Source organism: Phocoena phocoena, chromosome 3, assembly GCF_963924675.1.
Source record: "Phocoena phocoena chromosome 3, mPhoPho1.1, whole genome shotgun sequence".
Lineage (NCBI taxonomy): Eukaryota > Metazoa > Chordata > Mammalia > Artiodactyla > Phocoenidae > Phocoena > Phocoena phocoena.
In genome coordinates, this window is record NC_089221.1 from 5,380,815 (window position 1) to 5,399,871 (window position 19,057).

At 46.1% G+C, this 19,057-nt stretch overlaps 1 protein-coding gene across 2 annotated transcripts in view; it reads right to left on the reverse strand.

The window, feature by feature from the left end:
• Positions 1–5,255: 5,255 nt before the first annotated feature.
• The window catches only part of NSUN2 (NOP2/Sun RNA methyltransferase 2), a 28,649-nt gene continuing 14,847 nt past the window's right edge, over positions 5,256–19,057 (reverse strand). For both annotated transcript variants that reach the window (XM_065874049.1, XM_065874048.1), the window contains 11 exons: positions 18,451–18,581; positions 15,697–15,770; positions 14,999–15,129; positions 14,587–14,683; positions 11,703–11,887; positions 10,966–11,058; positions 10,101–10,236; positions 9,228–9,308; positions 8,735–8,873; positions 7,489–7,528; positions 5,256–5,498 (listed from right to left, as the gene is read on the reverse strand). In XM_065874049.1, the coding sequence (XP_065730121.1) occupies positions 5,276–5,498; positions 7,489–7,528; positions 8,735–8,873; positions 9,228–9,308; positions 10,101–10,236; positions 10,966–11,058; positions 11,703–11,887; positions 14,587–14,683; positions 14,999–15,129; positions 15,697–15,770; positions 18,451–18,581 (1,330 nt within the window). In that variant the 3' untranslated portion in view covers positions 5,256–5,275. The remainder of the gene's footprint in view (positions 5,499–7,488; positions 7,529–8,734; positions 8,874–9,227; positions 9,309–10,100; positions 10,237–10,965; positions 11,059–11,702; positions 11,888–14,586; positions 14,684–14,998; positions 15,130–15,696; positions 15,771–18,450; positions 18,582–19,057) is intronic.

The window sequence follows — 19,057 nt, forward strand, 5'->3', positions numbered from 1 at the left end:
TGCGAGGTGCAATGACCAGCAGCGCCCAGGGGCCAGCAGCCTTGCCCGGCACCCTAGAGGGCAGACTTCCAGCAAGTTCCACCAACGCAGAGCCATAGCAATGTCCCTGCGGTCACACCCTCCTCAACAAATCCCGGGGTGAGGAGTGATGGGCTCCTCCTGCAGTGCTCTCGCCCAGGGCTAGCTGCTGCTTCTGTCATTCCCATACCCTTCACCATTCTCTTTACTTTTTACCAGCCAAGCCCTCATTACCCCGACTCCACTACCATAAGCCATCCTTCCTATTAAATTTCCCGTTCCCACAAATTACTATGTGGTTTCTCCTGGTCAGACCTGACTGACATGAGTCAGTGTAAGTAAATCACTTAACTATCATTGGCAAAGGCCCGACATTGCCCTGTTAAATGACTGTTATTGCCTAGGACTTGGTTTGCTTATACATTAAATTGGGATGAGATCGAAATACTCAAGGGTGTTTTATCGACTGCGTGGGCCCACAGTAACTATGATGCAGTGTGGACAGACCTGGGTTTGAGTTATGGCTGTCATTTAATATTGGTCGTGACGATCTAACCATGCCTATATAGACTACAGCTACACAAAATGTTTGTAAAGTACCTCAACTGAACAAATGTTAGCCATCTTTACTGCAAAGAAAACAGCAAGGGGGTTTTAATTTGCCTTTAAGGTTATATAAACCAATGGTCCTCAACCTGATCACAAGTCAGGCCATATGGGGTTTAGACTCCACCTGGCCATAAGAAATAAGAGTCTCCAATAATAGGGCCAGAAATCTGCATTTTAAAGCAGTTCTAGAGAAACTTGAACAGAACTAAGAGCTACCCCTTACCTTTGGCTTGTGAAGTTGGCCTCGGCACAGCTGGTGGGAATTGGAAGGGCCAGGGTCTGAGGCTTTCAGCTCCAGTGAAAGAGGGCATTAGTACCTTCAAATGTTGAACAAATAGAAATAGGAAAATCAGGGCTACGCTGCTTACGTGGGAAAAAAGGGAGGATAAATTTGGAAGGGGGACTACAATAGAACCAGGTGGTGGGTTGGAATCAGAGGCATTGGTGTGACATGGTTTTAAACAATGTACAGGTAACGCATACAGATGTACAAATGTAAGGTGTGTGCACACACACGCATTTACTTCCTAGCTCTCTCTGCTGAGAGGGCCTGTAAGAAACAACACCCCAGTAGCTGTGAGCACACCTAATACCAGACGTTGGTTTCTAACTACCAGGTTCCACTAAAAGGATCTGGGGATCCAGGGTGGCTCCAGGACTGGACCATCATTGTACCAGAAAGAAGCATGATGGGGACATGTGGAAGGACGTTAGAACCGCCTGGAAGCAACTCCCATCAGCAAATCCTGGGACAATGACAGTAACATATAGCTTACTGAATAAAATAGGAATCCTTGAGTCCACATGACATAAATGAATAACGAAGTAAACAGGGGAGAGGGGAAAAGTGTTTAGTGTAGAATGCAAACTAAGAATGTAGAGGAGTGATAAAATTGCAAATTTTCATTTTGCAGATCTCATAGTAAATACCAGTTCAGGAAAAATTACCAAGAAATGCTAAAGCTGGTCAAGTTTGATAACAAAGAGATACACAAAGTATCTCCCTGCAAAATACCTGTTCATGTTTTAAGTGAAGAAATGTGGAGGCACTTTTACTCAAGTAAAACTTAACTAGGAAGCAACAAATCCACGTCACGAGCCTCTTGATATGCTCCTGGTGCCTTTGTTTTTAGCAAAGACATGCCGAAGTAGTAAGGGATAATGAAACATGTCTGCAACTAGCTCAAATGGTTCAGAAAAAAAAAATTAGTTACACACACACAGACACAGGAATTTAGGTGAAGGGTAAATGGGAACTCTTCACACTACTGAGCTGGAAAGTATTTCAAAATCAAGGCTTAGAAGATAAATCAACCAAACACAGCGTGTGGCCTATTTGTCCAAACCAATTTAAAAAACAAACTGAGAAGAAGCAAATGTGAACATTAACTAAGCTATTGGTGGGCTTTTTTGGTCTTTATTTCTTCTCCATCTCCCAGCAGCCACTTTTCTACTGCTTTTTTCTGAGCTCAACTTTTCTTTTTTAGATTCCACACATAAACGACACCATGTCGTATTTGTCTTTCTGTCTGCCTTATTTCACTCAAAACAACGCCCGAGGTCCATCCATGTTGTCACAATGGCAGGACTGCTTTCTTTTTTACGGCTGAATAATATCCCGTTGTATATACACGCACCACTTCTTTACCCATTCATCTGTTGATGAACACTTAGGTTTACCCGTTTCCGTACCCTGGCTATTGTAAATAACACTATGACTAACATGGGGGTGCAGATATCTCTTGGAGATAAGTTTCATTCCCTTTGGATCAATACCCAGAAGACTGCTGAATCATCTGGTAGTTCTATTTTTAATTTCTCGAAGAACCTCCAGACCGTTTTCCACTCCCACCATCAGTGTACCAGGGTTCTCTCTTCCCTATGTCCTCACCAGCCTTTCTTCTTTTAGGTAATAGTCATCCTAACAAATTGTGAGGTGACATCTCGTGGTTTTGATTTGCATTTCCCTGATGACTGCTGATGTTGAGCACTTTTTCATGTATCTGTGGCCATCTGTCTTCTTTGGGAAAATGCCTACCTAAGTCCTTTGCCCCTTTTTTTAATTGGATTTTTTTTTGAATTCAGTTGTATGGGTTCCCTGTATTTTTAGTATTAACAGGTTAAATTTTAGTATTAACCCCTTATCAGACATATGGTTTGCAAACATTTTCTTCCATCCCATAGATTACCTTTTCATTTTGTTGGTTTCCTTTGTAGTCCCACCTGTTTATTGTTGCTTTTGTTGTCATACCCAAAAGAATCATTGCCAGGAGCCATGTCATGGAGCTTACCCCTTATGTTTTCTTCTAGAAACTTCAGAGTTTCAGTCTACATTTAAGTCTTTAATCCACTTTGAGCTGACTTTTGTATATGTGTAAGATAGGGGTCCAGTTTCATGCTCTGTGCATGTGGCAATCCTCTTTTCCCAGCACTATGCATTGAAGAGACTGTCCTGTTCTCATTGTATAGTCTCAGTTCCTTTGCCAAAAATTGACTATATATGCATGAGTTTACACCTGGGCTTTCTATTCTGGTCTACATGCCTGTTTTCCTACCAATGGCATACTGTTTTGCTATAGCTTTTTAATACAGTTTGAAATCAGGAATATGATGCCTATAACTTTATCCTTTTTCTCAAGATTGCCTTGGCTATTCAGGGTCTCTTGTGGCTCCATACACATTTTAGGCTTCTATTTTCTGTGAAGAATGCCATTGGAATTTTTTAGGGCTTGCATCAAATCTGTAAGATCACTTTGGGCAGTATGGACATTTCAACAGTATTAATTCTTCCAATCCATGAGCATGGAGTATCTTCCCATTTATTTGTGTCTTCAATTTTTTCATCCATGTCTTAATAGTTTTCGGTGTACAGAAATTTCATGTAAGTTATTTGACGTTAAGGAATTGTTACTACGTTTGGTGTGAAGTTATTGAGGTTACTTTTTCATTTTTTTTTGCGGTACGCGGGCCTCTCACTGTTGTGGCCTCTCCCGTTGCGGAGCACAGGCTCCAGACGCGCAGGCTCAGCGGCCGTGGCTCACGGGCCCAGCCGCTCCGCGGCATGTGGGATCTTCCCGGACCGGGGCACGAACCCGTGTCCCCTGCATCGGCAGGCAGACTCTCAACCACTGCGCCACCAGGGAAGCCCCTGAGGTTATTTTTTATTTTTAAAAAGATTTTTTTGATGTGGGCCATTTTTAAAGTCTCTATTGAATTTGTTACAATGTTGCTTCTGTTTTATGTTTTGGTTTTTTGGCCATGAGGCGTGTGGGATCTTAGTTCCCAGACCAGGGATTGAATCCACGTCCCCTGCACTGGAAGGCGAAATCTTAACCACTGGACCGCCAGGGGAGTCCCGAGGTTATTTTTTAAAAAGAAAAAGGGTCCTTATCTTTTGAAATGTTAGACACGATTTACTTCAAAATAATATAAAAAGGTGGGTATTAATAAGACTGTATTCACTGTGAAAGCCAGATGACAGGGCCATGAAGGTTCACCACACCATACTCTTCTCTTCTGAAATTCTGATTGTCATGATAAGATGTGTCACCCAGAACCCCACCTGACACATAGCAGGGACCTGGTAAGTGATTAACTGAAATGCCCGCGCAGCTCCTGCCTGGTCAGCACAGTGCCCGAGGGAGCCCATTCAGCACTGGAGATGGTTCCCAAGCTGCTAAGCAACCCTTTACCCACCCAAATCGGGCTCACTGTAGCTGAAGGGTCAATACCGCCCTCTGGAGGATAAAAGGTAAACCCACAAGAAAGTCCTTCAAGCGCTTTCAGGCCTAACTACTGACTTTATCCAAGAGCTGTCTTCACATTAAAATTCCTTCCACCAGCTAAGGCTTTAATCCTACTGTTTCCATTTACCCCAAAATAAGTTAGTTCCTTCTGCCTCATGAACTGGAGCAAACACTAGAGTCGTACACACACCCATTTTCATGAATGACTCTTTATTTAAACTTTCCCAGGATCCCAAACCCCATTTAAAAATTAAAATTGCAGGGTACTCCAATAAAAGCACATAAGCCCCTCAAGACTAGTATCACAATTCACAATACAGCTCTTACTGTGAGAAAGTTTATTTTACCTTTTATTACAAAGGCACAGAAGTCATCTGAGACCTCAGATATTAACCCCACTGCGTATTAATGTCACACTAATGGGCAACTTAATACAATTATTAAAGCGGACAGTACAGTTTTCCAACAATCCACACGTAGTTACAGATTCTCCCTAAAAAAATGCCTAAAAGAAGCACTAGGCCTTAAGACCCATATAGGCATAACAAAAGGGACCTGAAATTTTCTGCCAGGGCAGTTATATGTCTTGGCAGAATAAGACTTTAACAATGAAAGTCTATTACCAGCAACAGGCATACTGGACCCATCTTTGCCAAAGAAATGGGGAAATTCTAACAAGCTAAAAAAATACCTTCTATACGCTCCACGTGAAAGGAGTCCGGGGGTCATTCAAAGACCTAACCTTCCGTCACTTCCCAGTCTTTACAGACGTGTGCCTCACCAGTCAGAAGTAGGCCTGGGTTTCGTCTCAGCGGCGACGCCGAGGTGGAGGCCCCTGCAGCCAGCGCACCGGGGCGGGCCGGCCACCGGGTCACTGCCTGTGGCAGCATCCGGCCGACAGGCTACTCTGCCCCTTGCTCGGCACCCGCCTTGTCCTCCGGAGCCCCAGGGCTGGCTGCACTCTCGCTTGTCGGAACAGCCCCCTCTTTCTTCTTTTCTGCCAACACTTCCAGCCCCATCATCCTGAGATAGTGAAGCCGTTCGTTCTTTGGCACAAAAGTTCGAATCGAGGCCTTTCCCCGCCATCCACACAACACGATGGGGCACTGGAGTGTGTCCGGTTTCCTGTGAACAGAACGGCTCCGGGTAAGCGTTAAACATCCTCCTAACTGCACCATAGGCAGTACTAACACACAACTGCTCCCCAAAAATACCCCCAAGCCACGGGGAAGGCATTTTAGTCTGTGATTCTATGGAGGCTTCTCTCAAAGGAAAACCAGCTTCCATCTTCCTGTCCCGAAGGGCATCAACGCCCTCAGGTTGGCCAGTCTTTCCTTATAAAAACTCACAGTGGAATAACCCCAAATCTGCAGATTTCAAACACTTTCAGCGTTAGAATCTCCAAATACTTGCGTCTTCGCCAATGTGAAGAGCTATCTGTATGCCCACCCTACCCACCAACAGGAATCTGTCCTGTCCCTCATGGCTCCTTGCAGCTCCTGCCCACGTCTACAGGTGAGCAAACTGAGGCCCCACAGAGGCTGGGTAACTGGGCCCAGAGTAACAGCGCCAGCCGCGTGGGGTGCCAGGACCGGGAGCCAGGACCACCATTCTTTGCAGACTCAATGCTTCCCAGAATTGGGTCTGGTCACCCACCCCCATAACAGTACAATGCCCAGCACACCAAGCCTGCCTGTGTCCAGCAAGCACTGCCATCCGGGTCCAAACACCCTGGCTGTGCAACCGGCTTCCCAGGCGGCATCAACTCCCCTTTGCTAACTGGGAGGGCGGCTACTGCCTGTATTATGCATGTGTCCCTTATCAAGCACTGTACGTATCAGCGTGTACCATGTATACTGTTATTTACTTTCTTTCAAACGTGACTCTGGTCTAGTTTTTAGGCTCCTAAAGCCCTCATTTAAGTAAACATGTGTCCCAAGCCTACCTGATGCCAGGCATCAGTGACACAGGCTGTGCATGGAACAAACAAGCGTTTCAATCATATTTCTTAAAAAACAAACAGAAAAAGAGAACAGAAAGGCCTGAACCAGGAAGAGAGAAACCACTAAGAAAAGGAGATGGAAACACATCTCCTTTTCTTAGTGATTTGGTAAAAAACGATGACAGGAAAATACCAGAAAATTCCCATACTCCCTTTGTCTTCTTCTTTAAAAAATCTAATTCCTGAAGCTGTCTTTTCACCTGTGTACTTCAACTGGTAGAAACCAGTGTATGTGGAAAAGCGGACCCACATCTTAAAACAGCCTACAGTTTTCTACGTGGGCCACACTAGCACTGTTACCTTAAAACCCACCTGCCGTCTTACTCCTGGTCTGCCCCCTCCGCCCCAAGGCTGCTCCCTGCAGACGATGCTGGATGCTGGGACCTGGCCTCCTGTGCAGACTCCACCCAGGCTGCTGTCCAGCTGGGTCCTGCCTTCCAGTGAAGCTGCCCAAACCCCTCTCCAGCCCAGACCCTGTTCTATCCCCTCCTTTGGAAATGGTGCTTGATTTGACAGAGGCAGCTGTTAAATGTATCTGGGGCATGTATCTGGGGATGCAAACGCCGACTCTGCCACCCCCTTGCTGAGGACCCCTGGGCCTGACACCCAAGTCCTCTGTCTTGTTTCTGGCAAGTGCTGACCACGTGGGACCTGCTCCCCCTGTGAGGGGTGTCGCAGAACAGTGGTTCCGTGCTCCCAAGGTGGCTGTCAGTCTAGCTACGGGGGCCGGCCCCCCATGCCCCGGCCCAGAGCAACACTGCCTGATACCTAACGGGTGATCCACAAACACCAGCCGAACCAACAGCAGAGGTGGAAGAACTCAACCTCTCTTGACTGTCCTATCTGTACACTTCCTCTGTTTAAGATAAAAATCAGAATTAGATTTCTGGGGCACAGAGAATAGGACTCTGCATTTTATCTTCTAAATAAAAATACACATGGCTTGAGAGGAATGTTTTATCAAGAGTATCTTCATGATATACGAAAATATTCCATTTCTAAAATTTGCACAGTACTATTTGAGGGGAACGGCATAAAAGGCTTCTAAGACCACCCACCATCCTCCCACCTCCAAGAACACGGAGGCTCCGATGGCAGGAGCGTCTCACTTACGTGGGGTCCGGTTCGTACTTCAGGACGACACTGCCCTTGGCTGGAAGAGAAACAGACACACACTGGTCGAGCTCTTCCAGCAGGGACACCTCTGCGGTGCACGTTTATGTGCCCAGAGAACAGTAATCTAGACTCTTGGTCTCAGGGGTCTTGAGGCAGAAAAGAGGCCTTTCCGTCTAAATTCACAATGCCATCCGCAAGCCAGGCACCAAGTGAGGTCACGGGGACAGTGTAGGAGAGGCTCACGTCAGACCACTGAGAGACTGAAAACACTCAGCAAGCCTCTCTCAGGAGCAGGGAGGTGGGGGTTAACTACTGCTTAATTCTCAGAACTCAAGACTAAGTAAATAACTGCTCCAACTCCCAGAAAGAGCATGGGACAACACATTAAAAACTGTCAAAAATTATGCTGCGGTCGTCCAAATGTAGGATTAAAAGAGAAAGAGAACACACGTCCCCTCATCCTTTAAAGCAAGCCCTCCTTCGAAAGCAGCCCTGCCTGGGGAGACGAGGACACCTCGGCCCGGCGAGCTCCTACTGCTCAGGCTTCAGGCCGGAACGTAAGGCATGAGACCACGTAACTGCAATGACTGATTTGTGCCCTTTTCATCCAATCGAGCCGGAAATAAGGAATGAGTTATAAAAAAGCAAGCAAGAATGAAAAGAGAAACAGAACTAGAGTCCCAGGTGGAATTATTTGTATTCGTAGGAGGAAACGTCACTCAGTGATTCGAGGTGGAAGTTTATGAAACAGAAAAGCGAGCATGTGACCGCTACCCACAGAGCAGCAGGATCCTTGGGCAAGGATGCACATTCTACCGCAGGGAGCTGGTCAAGGTGCCAAACCAAGCCGACAGCCTGTGCTCGTCTCTCCTGGGCCTCGAGACGCAGACACACCCGAGTGCTAGGACCTGCCCTCTGCTTCCACGCGGGGCCCGGTCCTGGCTGCCTGAGTGACAGCGGGCGGCTTGGGGCTCTGGCAGGTGGGCCGGCCGGGCCCCGACACCTGCACAGGTGACCGTGGAAGGCTGGCTCGGGGAAGGAGAGCAACCCCAGCAATGCCCTTGACCCTCAATGAAAGGGATTATCAGGTGTGTCTCCAGAAATTCCTCCCAAAATCGACACAGGCACTAAGAACAAAGTCACAACGTACATAAAGTGAAAAAGCTCCATCAAGCAGGAACACCTACATCTTCACTATGTGTACGAGGACAAGTGACGTCTCTATGCCAGTCAAACTGCTTACCCATGTCCTTGACTTGGCCGTATGCCTCACTGCTGAGTTTTCTAAAAAATGGATTTTCCTGGGTTAACAGAATTTTAACATCTTCCATCGAGACGGTGATAATTCTTGAATTAATAAATGGATACAACGTATATATTCCCTGTGGGAATAAAGAGAGGTGGCCATTACGAATGGTAGCAATCACCGCCCATGCACGTGAGGTGAGCCACCTGCCCAAGTCCGCGGGGTTTGGCGGGCCCTCCCCTCACAGCAGCCCCTCCCCTCACGGCAGCCCCACCCCTCACCGCAGCCCCAGGCAGGCGGGACGCTGGTGACACACGGGACACACGCCAGCAAGCACAGCTCCACCCTGGCGCCCCGGGAAAGCTCAGTGTCTTCGAGAGCCCCCCTGGCAGCAGCCGGCCCGGTGCTCAATGGTCCTAACCCGCCGGGCCGGCTCAGAATCACCCATCCACGCCTTCATGGCTCGTGCCTCCCCACCGGCTGCGCTTACCTCCTGCGCCAACCGGAAAGCACAGTCGAACTCTTCACCGCTGTTATTTCGACACCAGACTTTAACCCCAGTGTTAATAACCTGGAATGGAAAATATCAGATGAAACGCACGTAAATGAAAGTCAGGATAATCGACTAAAATACTCCTTTCTAGCACAAGGAGACAGAGCTCTAAGTAGCTGCTGAAAAGAAGGAAAAAAGAAGTGGAAAATACTTCAAGAGTCATCTGACTAAAATAGACGTTCTCTTGCCCCGACCGATACTCTCACACGGCTTTGGTTTCTGTGGCTTATACGGACTGATAATTACAATAGACGTTAAAACCAGGAAACTCTGAGAACACACGAATAGGTCAGCACACATTCCACGAGCCATCGGGAGCAAGGACGCCGTCAGCCTGGAAGCCCCAGCGGACACCCAAGAGAGGACAGGAAAGACAGTACCTAATGGCCTAGCACTGTCCTGAGAACACTCTGAACTCGGGGGCCTCCAGACCACACAGAGATGAGCCGCGTTAAACAAGCAGGCAAGAGGGAAATGAGCTGGGAAAACTGTAAAGCAAATGAAGAGGGCCCAGAAGTGGAAAAAATCTAAGGAAAGTGGAAAAAAACAAAGCCAAGCGCCCACAGGAGCAGCAGGCAGACGTCGGTCCCCCGTGACGCAGACGGTGTGAGCCCAGCGGGGCGGACAGGACGCGGCTGGGCAGCCTGTGCCTGGCAGCGGCTGAGGCCCCCGGGCAGCCCGGCTCCCCTCTGCCCACGACGGACAGACTGGCAGGGCCGCATCAGGGCCAGCCCCTCCCAACCGAGTCCGAGCAGAGACGAAAGCACCACCCGCGGAGCGCACGCGGGCCCGGGGCTGTGTGAGCGGTACCTTCACTCTCTCACTGTTGTTCAGCAGCACGTTTCTCAGCTCCTTGGACACCATGTAGAGCTGCCTTCTCTTCCCCTCCACGGTTCGAGTTAACAAATTCATCTTTGGGAAGGAAGGGCCCAAAGCATAAAATTTCCTGTGAAAAAGACAGGGCTGCTTACAAGAGTTCCGTTCAGAATGTGACGAATGCCTCTTGGCGGCCTGCTCTCCCCGACAGATCCCATTTCTCAAAGCTGCTGTGGTTAAGGGTGCTGGCACTCTGCCGTGGACGCCCACCTTCACCTGCTTCACCTGGGCCTCCAGGAGCTTCGCCTGAACGCAGCTAGATCTGGGACCTGCATTAACAGGTGCAACTTCTCCCCTCAACTGCTGCTCCAACACCACACCTAAGAGCACCCACCTGCTCCATGGGCATTTTAGGAGGGGTTTTTACAAACACAGGCAAAGGACCAGTTATCTACAAGACGATGAATGTAAGTGACCACTCTGGTTTAAAGATACTAAGTTCAACAAACAAGGAAGAGATGAACCCAAGACTGTTATCCTGAGCACCTTGTTCTACCTGGAAATCCCACCCAGACTCACTACTCTTCATTTCCTAACGGGGAACAAGGCGGGGAGCCCTGGCCGCAGTCCAGAGTTTTCCATCTCTCTATCATCTATACCTTTGGGTGGCTTAGGTTCTCTGATTACTGCTCACCTTAAATTGAAGGGTTCAGTAAACACCCTCTAAACTTTCATCCAGCTCTGACATGCGTTGTTAAAAAGGGGCTAAGTGAAAAACTACAGTTAAATGTGACCACATGTGCATTTCATCCTACGGTAAATTTAAAAGAAGAATTTAAAACGTTGAATTCATCCTTACTGGATAGGTGGAAATAATGGGTCGTCTTCAGGAATAAATACAAACGGATCTTCTTTAAATCCAAATAACTTCATTTTCTTAGATGGAGGAGGACTGAGAAGGGAATGGAAACGAGGTAATCTGTCATCCGAGGAATACCGCTAAATCCCAACAGCACATCCCTCCTCCCGCCCAGCCCTCATCCCAGCTCCACGCCACCCAGGCTCTGGAGGGAAGCAGGTCTCTTCCCTCCGGGGGGTCATCAGCACTGAATCGTGTCCTATATAGCAAGGACCTTCTCACCCCTGCAAAACCACCCCCGAGAGAGATCTGGGTTCCTGTTTAATCTACAAGGGCTGGGGAGACACAAGAACGTGAGGATCAAGACACAACCGTTGGGCTTCCCTGGTGCGCAGTGGTTAAGAATCCGCCTGCCAATGCAGGGGACACGGGTTTGAGCCCTGGTCTGGGAAGATACCACATGCCACGGAGCAACTAAGCCCGTGTGCCACAACTACTGAGCCTGCACTCTAGAGCCAGCGAGCCACAACTACTGAGCCCGTGTGCTGCAACTACTGAAGTCCGCACGCCTAGAGCCTGTGCTCCGCAACAAGAGAAGCCACCACAATGAGAAGCCCGCACACTGCAACAAAGAGTAGCCCCCGCTCACCGCAACTAGAGAAAGCCCGCGTGCAGCAGCAAAGACCCAACGCAGCCAAAAAGAAAATAAATAAAATAAAGACACAACCGTTTCTTACCCACACACACCATCTTTCTTATTTTCATTATTCTCTAAATTCTCAGCTCTTTCAGTTGCTTCTGTGTCACTAATACCAGCGGCCGGTTTACTCTCCAGCTCCAAGGGGTGGGAAATGCTCCTTCCCATGGGATCTGCGGGGCCCGGCTGCACAGGCCCCCGCGGCTCTGCAGACTCACCCTGCAGCTGGAACAGGGGGTAAGCTTGTTTAAACTCAGACAACAACCTCCTCTGCCCTGATACAGGAAAAGAAGGAACTCAAAACGTCGCAAAATCCATCCAAATGAATACAGCATTTCATGTACAAAAGAGAGACAACAGAATTTTTTTAAAACAAGTGTCTTAAATCTGCTATTATAAGCAGAATTCATGGGCACTGATTCTAGTATTAACTTCCTGTTTCCTAGCAAAGGCCAACAACGCCAGCTTGTCTTCACTCAGAAATGCTGCCATGCATCTGCTCTGCGTGATGAGTCGCATGCTGCCCCAAACATACTATCCGGGGCCGAGAAGACAAGGACATACATAAAGGACAGTGGACACTCTCCCAGGACCCCTGGATGAACCACTGTGGAAGTTAGAAGAAAGACAGTAGAAAGATGAAGTGCACCTCTAGGGACTGAGAAACTACCTGTAGAAAAACGAACTTCTGATCCGGGATAACAGTATAATTTTGGCTTTAAGAATGTGCAAAATGTTTCACTTACATTAATTTTTTATGTATATTTTATATACGATCTTATATAAAAAAAACTATTACATAACACATAGCACAGCGACTACAGGTAATAACACTGTTGCATATTTCAAACTTCCTAAGAGAGCAGATCTCAAAAGTTCTCACCATGAGGAAATACATTCTGTAACTATGTATATACACACAGAATCATTATGTCGTCCACCTGAACTAATATAATGTTTTATGTCAATTATACCTCAACTTAATAAAATTCTTTAAAGCTACACGTCCTTTCTAACAGGTCACAAGATTGGTAAAAGTGATAATTCTCAATCACTATGAAGTGAGTTTACAAATTAGGACACTTGAACACAGAAAAGTTCAACATGTCCCTCAGTTCACAAAGCTATTAAGTGGACAAGTTGGTAAGTTTCTAAAGCTATTAACACTAGGCAACACTGCCTCCCAGAAAATGTACTCTGTTTAAAAAAAAAAAAAGGCAAAAAAGAACAAACCCTTTGCCAAGGCTAGCAATGGTACGCATCCTTTCTATGCCCACCTGTGCCTGCTGTTCGGAGCCCGTCTCCCACGGCCCTCTGTGCAGGAGGCTTTTTCTGTTCCATTGCAATGACCCAGATCTAATCCTGCCCCCTCACAAGGATACCAACAGCACTTTGTCAGCATGGCTCTCCCTGGCTCCAATTCTGACTGTTTCTACAAGCTCCATCACTTCAGCTAGACAACGGCATCCTGAAGACTGAGAATCTGAGTTATCAATGTGGCCCCAGCAGAGTCACGCTGGGCGAGCTCACAGGGCAGGCCGCCAAAACAGGTTTTCAAAGCTAAATCAATGAGGAACTGACGTACTCACAGGAGACAGAAGTAGTAGTAAGATTTAAATGAGCAAATGATACCAAGTTGTTCTAAAAGGTAAGATGCCCCATCAGAGGTGGCACACTGAAGAAAAAGCTCAAAACCACTGATGTGACAAAAATGTCAGCACAGCCCCAAGTGCAAGTGAATGTGAAGTACACGTGTGCGACAGGCTCTGACCAGTGCCCTTGTACTGCAGCACCAGTCGTGCACTTTGGCCATGTCAAATGTGACCCGTGCTACGTAAGACGCTTCTCAGAGTGAAAGTTCACACTGCTTTTAAATCTCGGAACGCAAGCATGAAAAATATTTCACTAATAACTTACTTTAATTGCATGAAAATCACATTTTATTATACTGCGATAAATAAAATGTCATTAATCTCACTTTTTCGTTTACTTTTTATAATGTGGCTGCAAGAAAATTTAAGTTACCACGTGGCTGGTGTTCATGTGTCAGGGAGTGCTGCTCCGAGCCCCGTGGCCCCATTCCTGACCGGGAGTGAGGGGCTGTGACAGCCAGGGGCTCCGCCTCTGGGAAAACCTCTCCAACCTCACAAGCGCCATGGAGACGGCCCACAAATGCCTCGTCGCTTCAGTGTGAGGCTGTGCCCCAAGCATTCGTCTGGATTAGCCATACACCAGAGAACAGTTTCCTTTCTGTTTCTCCAAAGGCCAAGCATTATTTGTCCTCGTTTTCCAGCATGGACTGTGACTCCAGGCCATGTTCCACGGCAACGGATGGACACACTAACAAAGTTCCCCACGTTGATACACTGATAAAGGGGAGGAGAGCGCATCACACGGCAACTTTGTGCCAAGACTCAAGGCTGCCCTCTCCGAACCCCTCGGCTTCAGGGCCTCCCTTACATAACCCAGGGGGCGGCTGAGGTTCGTTCGACAGGTCAGGCCCTATCTATGTCCACTTCAGCCAGGCCTGGACAGCTTGCCATTACTTCTTATGGCCAAGGCAGACTGGCTGGCCTGAGGTTGGCAGAGTTGTTCCGGCTGAAAACTACCCACAGGAAGGCAGACACAGACACCGGCCTGCAGGGGTTCCTTCTGATCCCAAACCACAGAGCAGCCATCTTTATGACTTTCCAATTTTTATTAAAGAACTGGATTTAAGATATAGAAGAAATGCATTTCCCAACTCTGCCTTTTCCATCTCCCTTAAAAGACACGGCTGCTTTCTGGAAAACTCAAAATTTAAATTTAAGAATACCACCATCACCACCTCACACACAAAAACGCTCCACTGACCTCGGCCAGCTTCTGCCTCAACTGCACAAAAAGACCACACGGTATGCTACATTGTTTCGGAAGATGTTTACCTTTGGGGGACGTTTATTCCATGGCATTGAAGACTTTTTCACTAATACTGCTACGAAGAACCCTCCAGTGTTTTGATGATGTGGTAATATCCTAAGACTGAAAAAAAAAAAAAAAAACCCACACAATTTACTCTTTTTAACTGATCCTAAGTACATTCTTTTGCTGTAAATATTCACCCAACCCTCACTGACAGAATCATCAATGTGTAATGTGTAAAAAGTTAACGTTGTGGCCAAAGTATTACCTAATTAAGTTCAAGCCATTTATTTTTGTTATTTACAAATGCTCAACGCCTGCAGCTCAGGCCCTGAGAACCTTACTTGCTGAAAAGTTCACATATGAGGGGTCGGCCATGGGCACAGCCCAGACCACGCAGGACACGCCAGAGGTCCCACCTCCCCACAAGCTCACCACCGCTCTAGGTGCATCGCCTGTGACTTCTCGGGGTCCTTTGGGGGGAACATGGTAGGCCGAATTTGGGTGTGTCTGCTGTGCGGAACATCAGCCCACGCTGCAAACCACTGCCCATCCTTCGTCATCACCTGCAGAACGAGAGGGCGGGATTCTAGATTACCAGCCGCACCTAATAATAGGAAAAGTCAGAGTGGGCAATTCTCATTTCTCTCCCAAGCGAGGACTGTTTGCAAAGATAAAAATGAGACAACCTTTTATTCCATGGAACAGGACAATCATTCTGTAAAGCAGCATTTTCACTTTCCATGTGGGTTTTTTTTTCTTTTTTAAAACAAGCCTCAGATTGTTCCTCGTTTAAAACTGAAAACCGAATTGCTTCATATTGGAAACAAGGCCTGAATTCCAGCCAGTTCAAAGAAAAAAAGCAAAACTATACTTATGGGGATGAGAATAAACAAAGCTGCCTTCTAACTGCAGAACAAAGACAGGAGATCTTTTCCAGTGCCAGAGAGAAATATTTGTGTAATCATACCATCTGTCATTAAACATAATTTTGAAATTGGTTCTAAGCTGCATAACCAAATGAACTATTTATCCAAGTTACCCAACTGTGGGTGCTTTAAAACATCCACAAGTCTAACAGGTCTATCAAGTTGATCTGCCCTCCTGAGTCAGAGTCCTTGCAGAAAGACTACCTTCCACTGTGTGAGTCCAGGCATCCACTTTAGTCCTGGCAACTCAGAGGACACATCAGCAAGTTCCAAGGCACCTATGTATCAAACAAAAAACAAAACAAAAACTCACATTATGCCCAATGAAAGAAACTAATTATAAAAGATCACATATTGTATGATCCCATTTACAGGGAATGTCCAGGGAGGGCAGATCCACACAGGCAGAGAGCAGATTAGTGGTTCCTGCGGCGGGCGGGGGTGGGAACAGGGAGTGACTGCAAATGAGCTCTTCTCGAAAATGCAGTGAAGTCACTACAGAGCACTGAACTGCATGCTCAGAACAAGTGAATGTTACGTGCGTAAATGACAGCACAGCAAAGCTGCTGCAGTAGGGAGCTGCAGAGTCCACACCACGTCCGAGACAAAGTCCACAGCAACAAGAGAAGCCACCGCAGTGATAAGCCCGCGCACCACAATGAAGAGTAGCCCCCGCTCGCCACAACTAGAGAAAGCCTGCGCGCAGCAACAAAGACCCAACGCAGCCAAAAATAAATAAATACATTTATAAAAAGAAAAAAAGAACACTGTGTCTACAGAAGCACTACTACCAGAAGCTGTACGTTACGGCCATTACAGGAAACCTCTCAAATGAACTACCGTCCACAGACCACAGACAGAGCAGACGGTCTCAGGAAGAGGAAAATCCAACAGAAGCCCCATGGAAGCTATGAAAAATGCAGGCAATCATGAAAACAGAGCGAAAGAATCCCCGAGGTGGAGGTCCAACAGTAAGAAACCTTTGACAAAAGCATCATACTGACCTCCACTAGTACATCCAAATATTCTGGCTTTTAAAAGCAAACACTAAATAATAGGGCAAGTGAACGAAAACTGGTTTTCTCAATCAAACACTGCCCTGGGCTCAGCAGTGACTTTCTGTCAGCATTTGGGTCAGAAGCTGCCAACGCTGGCCCAGCGCGTGTAGACTGAATGCGTATCGGCCACCTTCCCCCAGCTGAGTCTGAGGACTTCCAGGTGGGGACCACAGCCTCTCCAGTCGAAATCCCCAGCAACTGCAGAGTACAAGGCCCGGCCAAGGCCTACTGTCTGATGAAGCCACGTCCACACATGACGCCTCTACATGACGTCTACACATGACGGAGGATGGAGATGAGACATATACAGTGTGGTCTGGAGCAACCACGTGCAGAGATGGCTGTGAGAGCAAAACCGAGACTGCAAACCCACCTGCCTGGTTAGAAAGTAATTACATAATAGGACACTAAGAGTTAAATTTACTATCAAATTACATCACCCACAGCTCTCCTCTTCACATGCCTTTCAAAATAAAGTACCATCAAAAATGTAGAGCTCATAACCATGCAAGAAACACTGTTCAGAAATCACATCTTTATGTAAGTATAGCAAAACAAAATAAACACAACATAGTAAATTCAGGTCGAAAAGACCCCAAAGGTGCAAACAATCAGAGGGCTGACCACATAGCACAGAGATCACTCGGCCACTAAGAATGTAACGGAAGCCTAGACGGTCTTGGATACTGCCTCAGGAAATGCACACCTGTTTCAACATCTGCATTTCAACTTGCTTCATACATAAGTAGAAAACTCGGTAGCATTCTATTCTGGAAATGTAGTTAGTTTGAAATCTCCAATTATTTCTGTTAAGGAGAAACTGACGGAAAGGTTAACATTTCAGCAAAAACATGATGAAATGTTCTTACAACCTACGCTGGTCCCTCAGTATAAAACAGTGTGATAAGACCTCACACACATTAGGATGGTTACGATCAAAAAACAAAACAAAAAAACAACCACAACAAAAAAAATCAGAAAATAACAAGTGCTGGCGAGGCTGTGGAGAAATTGGAACCCTTGTGCGCTGTTGGTGGGAATGTAAAACGGTGCAGCTGCTGTGGAGAACAGTATGGTGGGTCCTTAAAAATAAACACAGAATTACCATCTGGTGCAGCAATTCCACTTGTGTGTACGCACATAAGAACTGAAGGCAGGGTCTAAGAGAGTTATTGGTACAGCCATGTTCAAAGCAGCATTTATTCACAACAGCTAAAATGCAGAAGCAAAACCAAGTGTCCATCAACAAATTAATGGATAAACAAAATATGGTCTAAACATACAATGGAATATTTTCAGCCTTAAAAAGGAAGGAAATTCTGATATATTATGTAACATGGGTAAACTTTGGGGACATTATCCGAAAAGAGGTAAGCCAGTCAGTCACAAAACAATACTGTAATGATTTCAGTCAAAGGAGATATCTAGAGTGGTCAAAGTCACAGAGACAGAAAAATAATGGGGGGTGGGCGGGCAGAGGGGATACTGGGGAGTTGTTTAATGGGTCCAGAATTTCAGTTTAGCAAGGTGAAGAGCTCTGGAAATTGGCTACACAATAATGTGAATGTAGTTAACACTATCAAACTATATATTTTTAAATAGTTAAGATGGTACATTTTTAAGTTATGTAAGTTTTACCACAATTTTTTAAAAAATGCAACAGTGTGGTAAGGATCTGACATAACCTTTCAAACTTAGAGAAACAAAATGGGCAAACTGCATAATCCACGAAACACAACAAACCCATTATATAAGCATGTTTTTAATCAGAGATACCTCATTTTAGGGTTTATAGGCTAATCACACAAGCAAATGTAGAAAAAGCCTACAGAAAAATACACTATAGCAATAAAGGTTTTGAAAAGTACATACTCTTATTGAAAGATCATCACGCACTTACCTTCACTCTTTTCTAGTAAAGATGCTATGACTGCTTCATCTTCAATGGGGTTTAGTGAACACGTGGAATACACCATCCTGCCGCCTTCCACTAGCTGCTCAGCGCCCCGAGTTGCAATCCGCAGCTGTAAACTAAGGGCCGGAGACTAGGTTACCCTATGTGCCGAGCACATCCGCATGGCACATACGTCAGAGGCACTGACTGTAGCACATATTCATTACAAATTTTATGACAGACATAATAAAACATAAAATACTCTATGTAAGATGAGCAACTCCTATATAAAGAAAAAAAATAACAACAAAAATTTTAAGATTTTTAAGCGAAGTTAGATTAACCCTATATAAGATGTTCCCTGTTTATCTAAAAAGCACCTATTTATAGATGTTGTTACTATATGTTGTTACTACAATGTTGTTACTGTTGTTAACCTTTCCCAACATGCCAACAAGCAAAGCATAAAGCTGATTAACAAATGAATTTAATATACTACTAGCTAAATTTCACTATTAAAAAGTCTCCACACTTATACAAATATTTGCTTTTTCTTTCCATGAGCAGTTTGTATCTCTTAGTACATTATAATCCCAATTGCCTGTTTCACAAA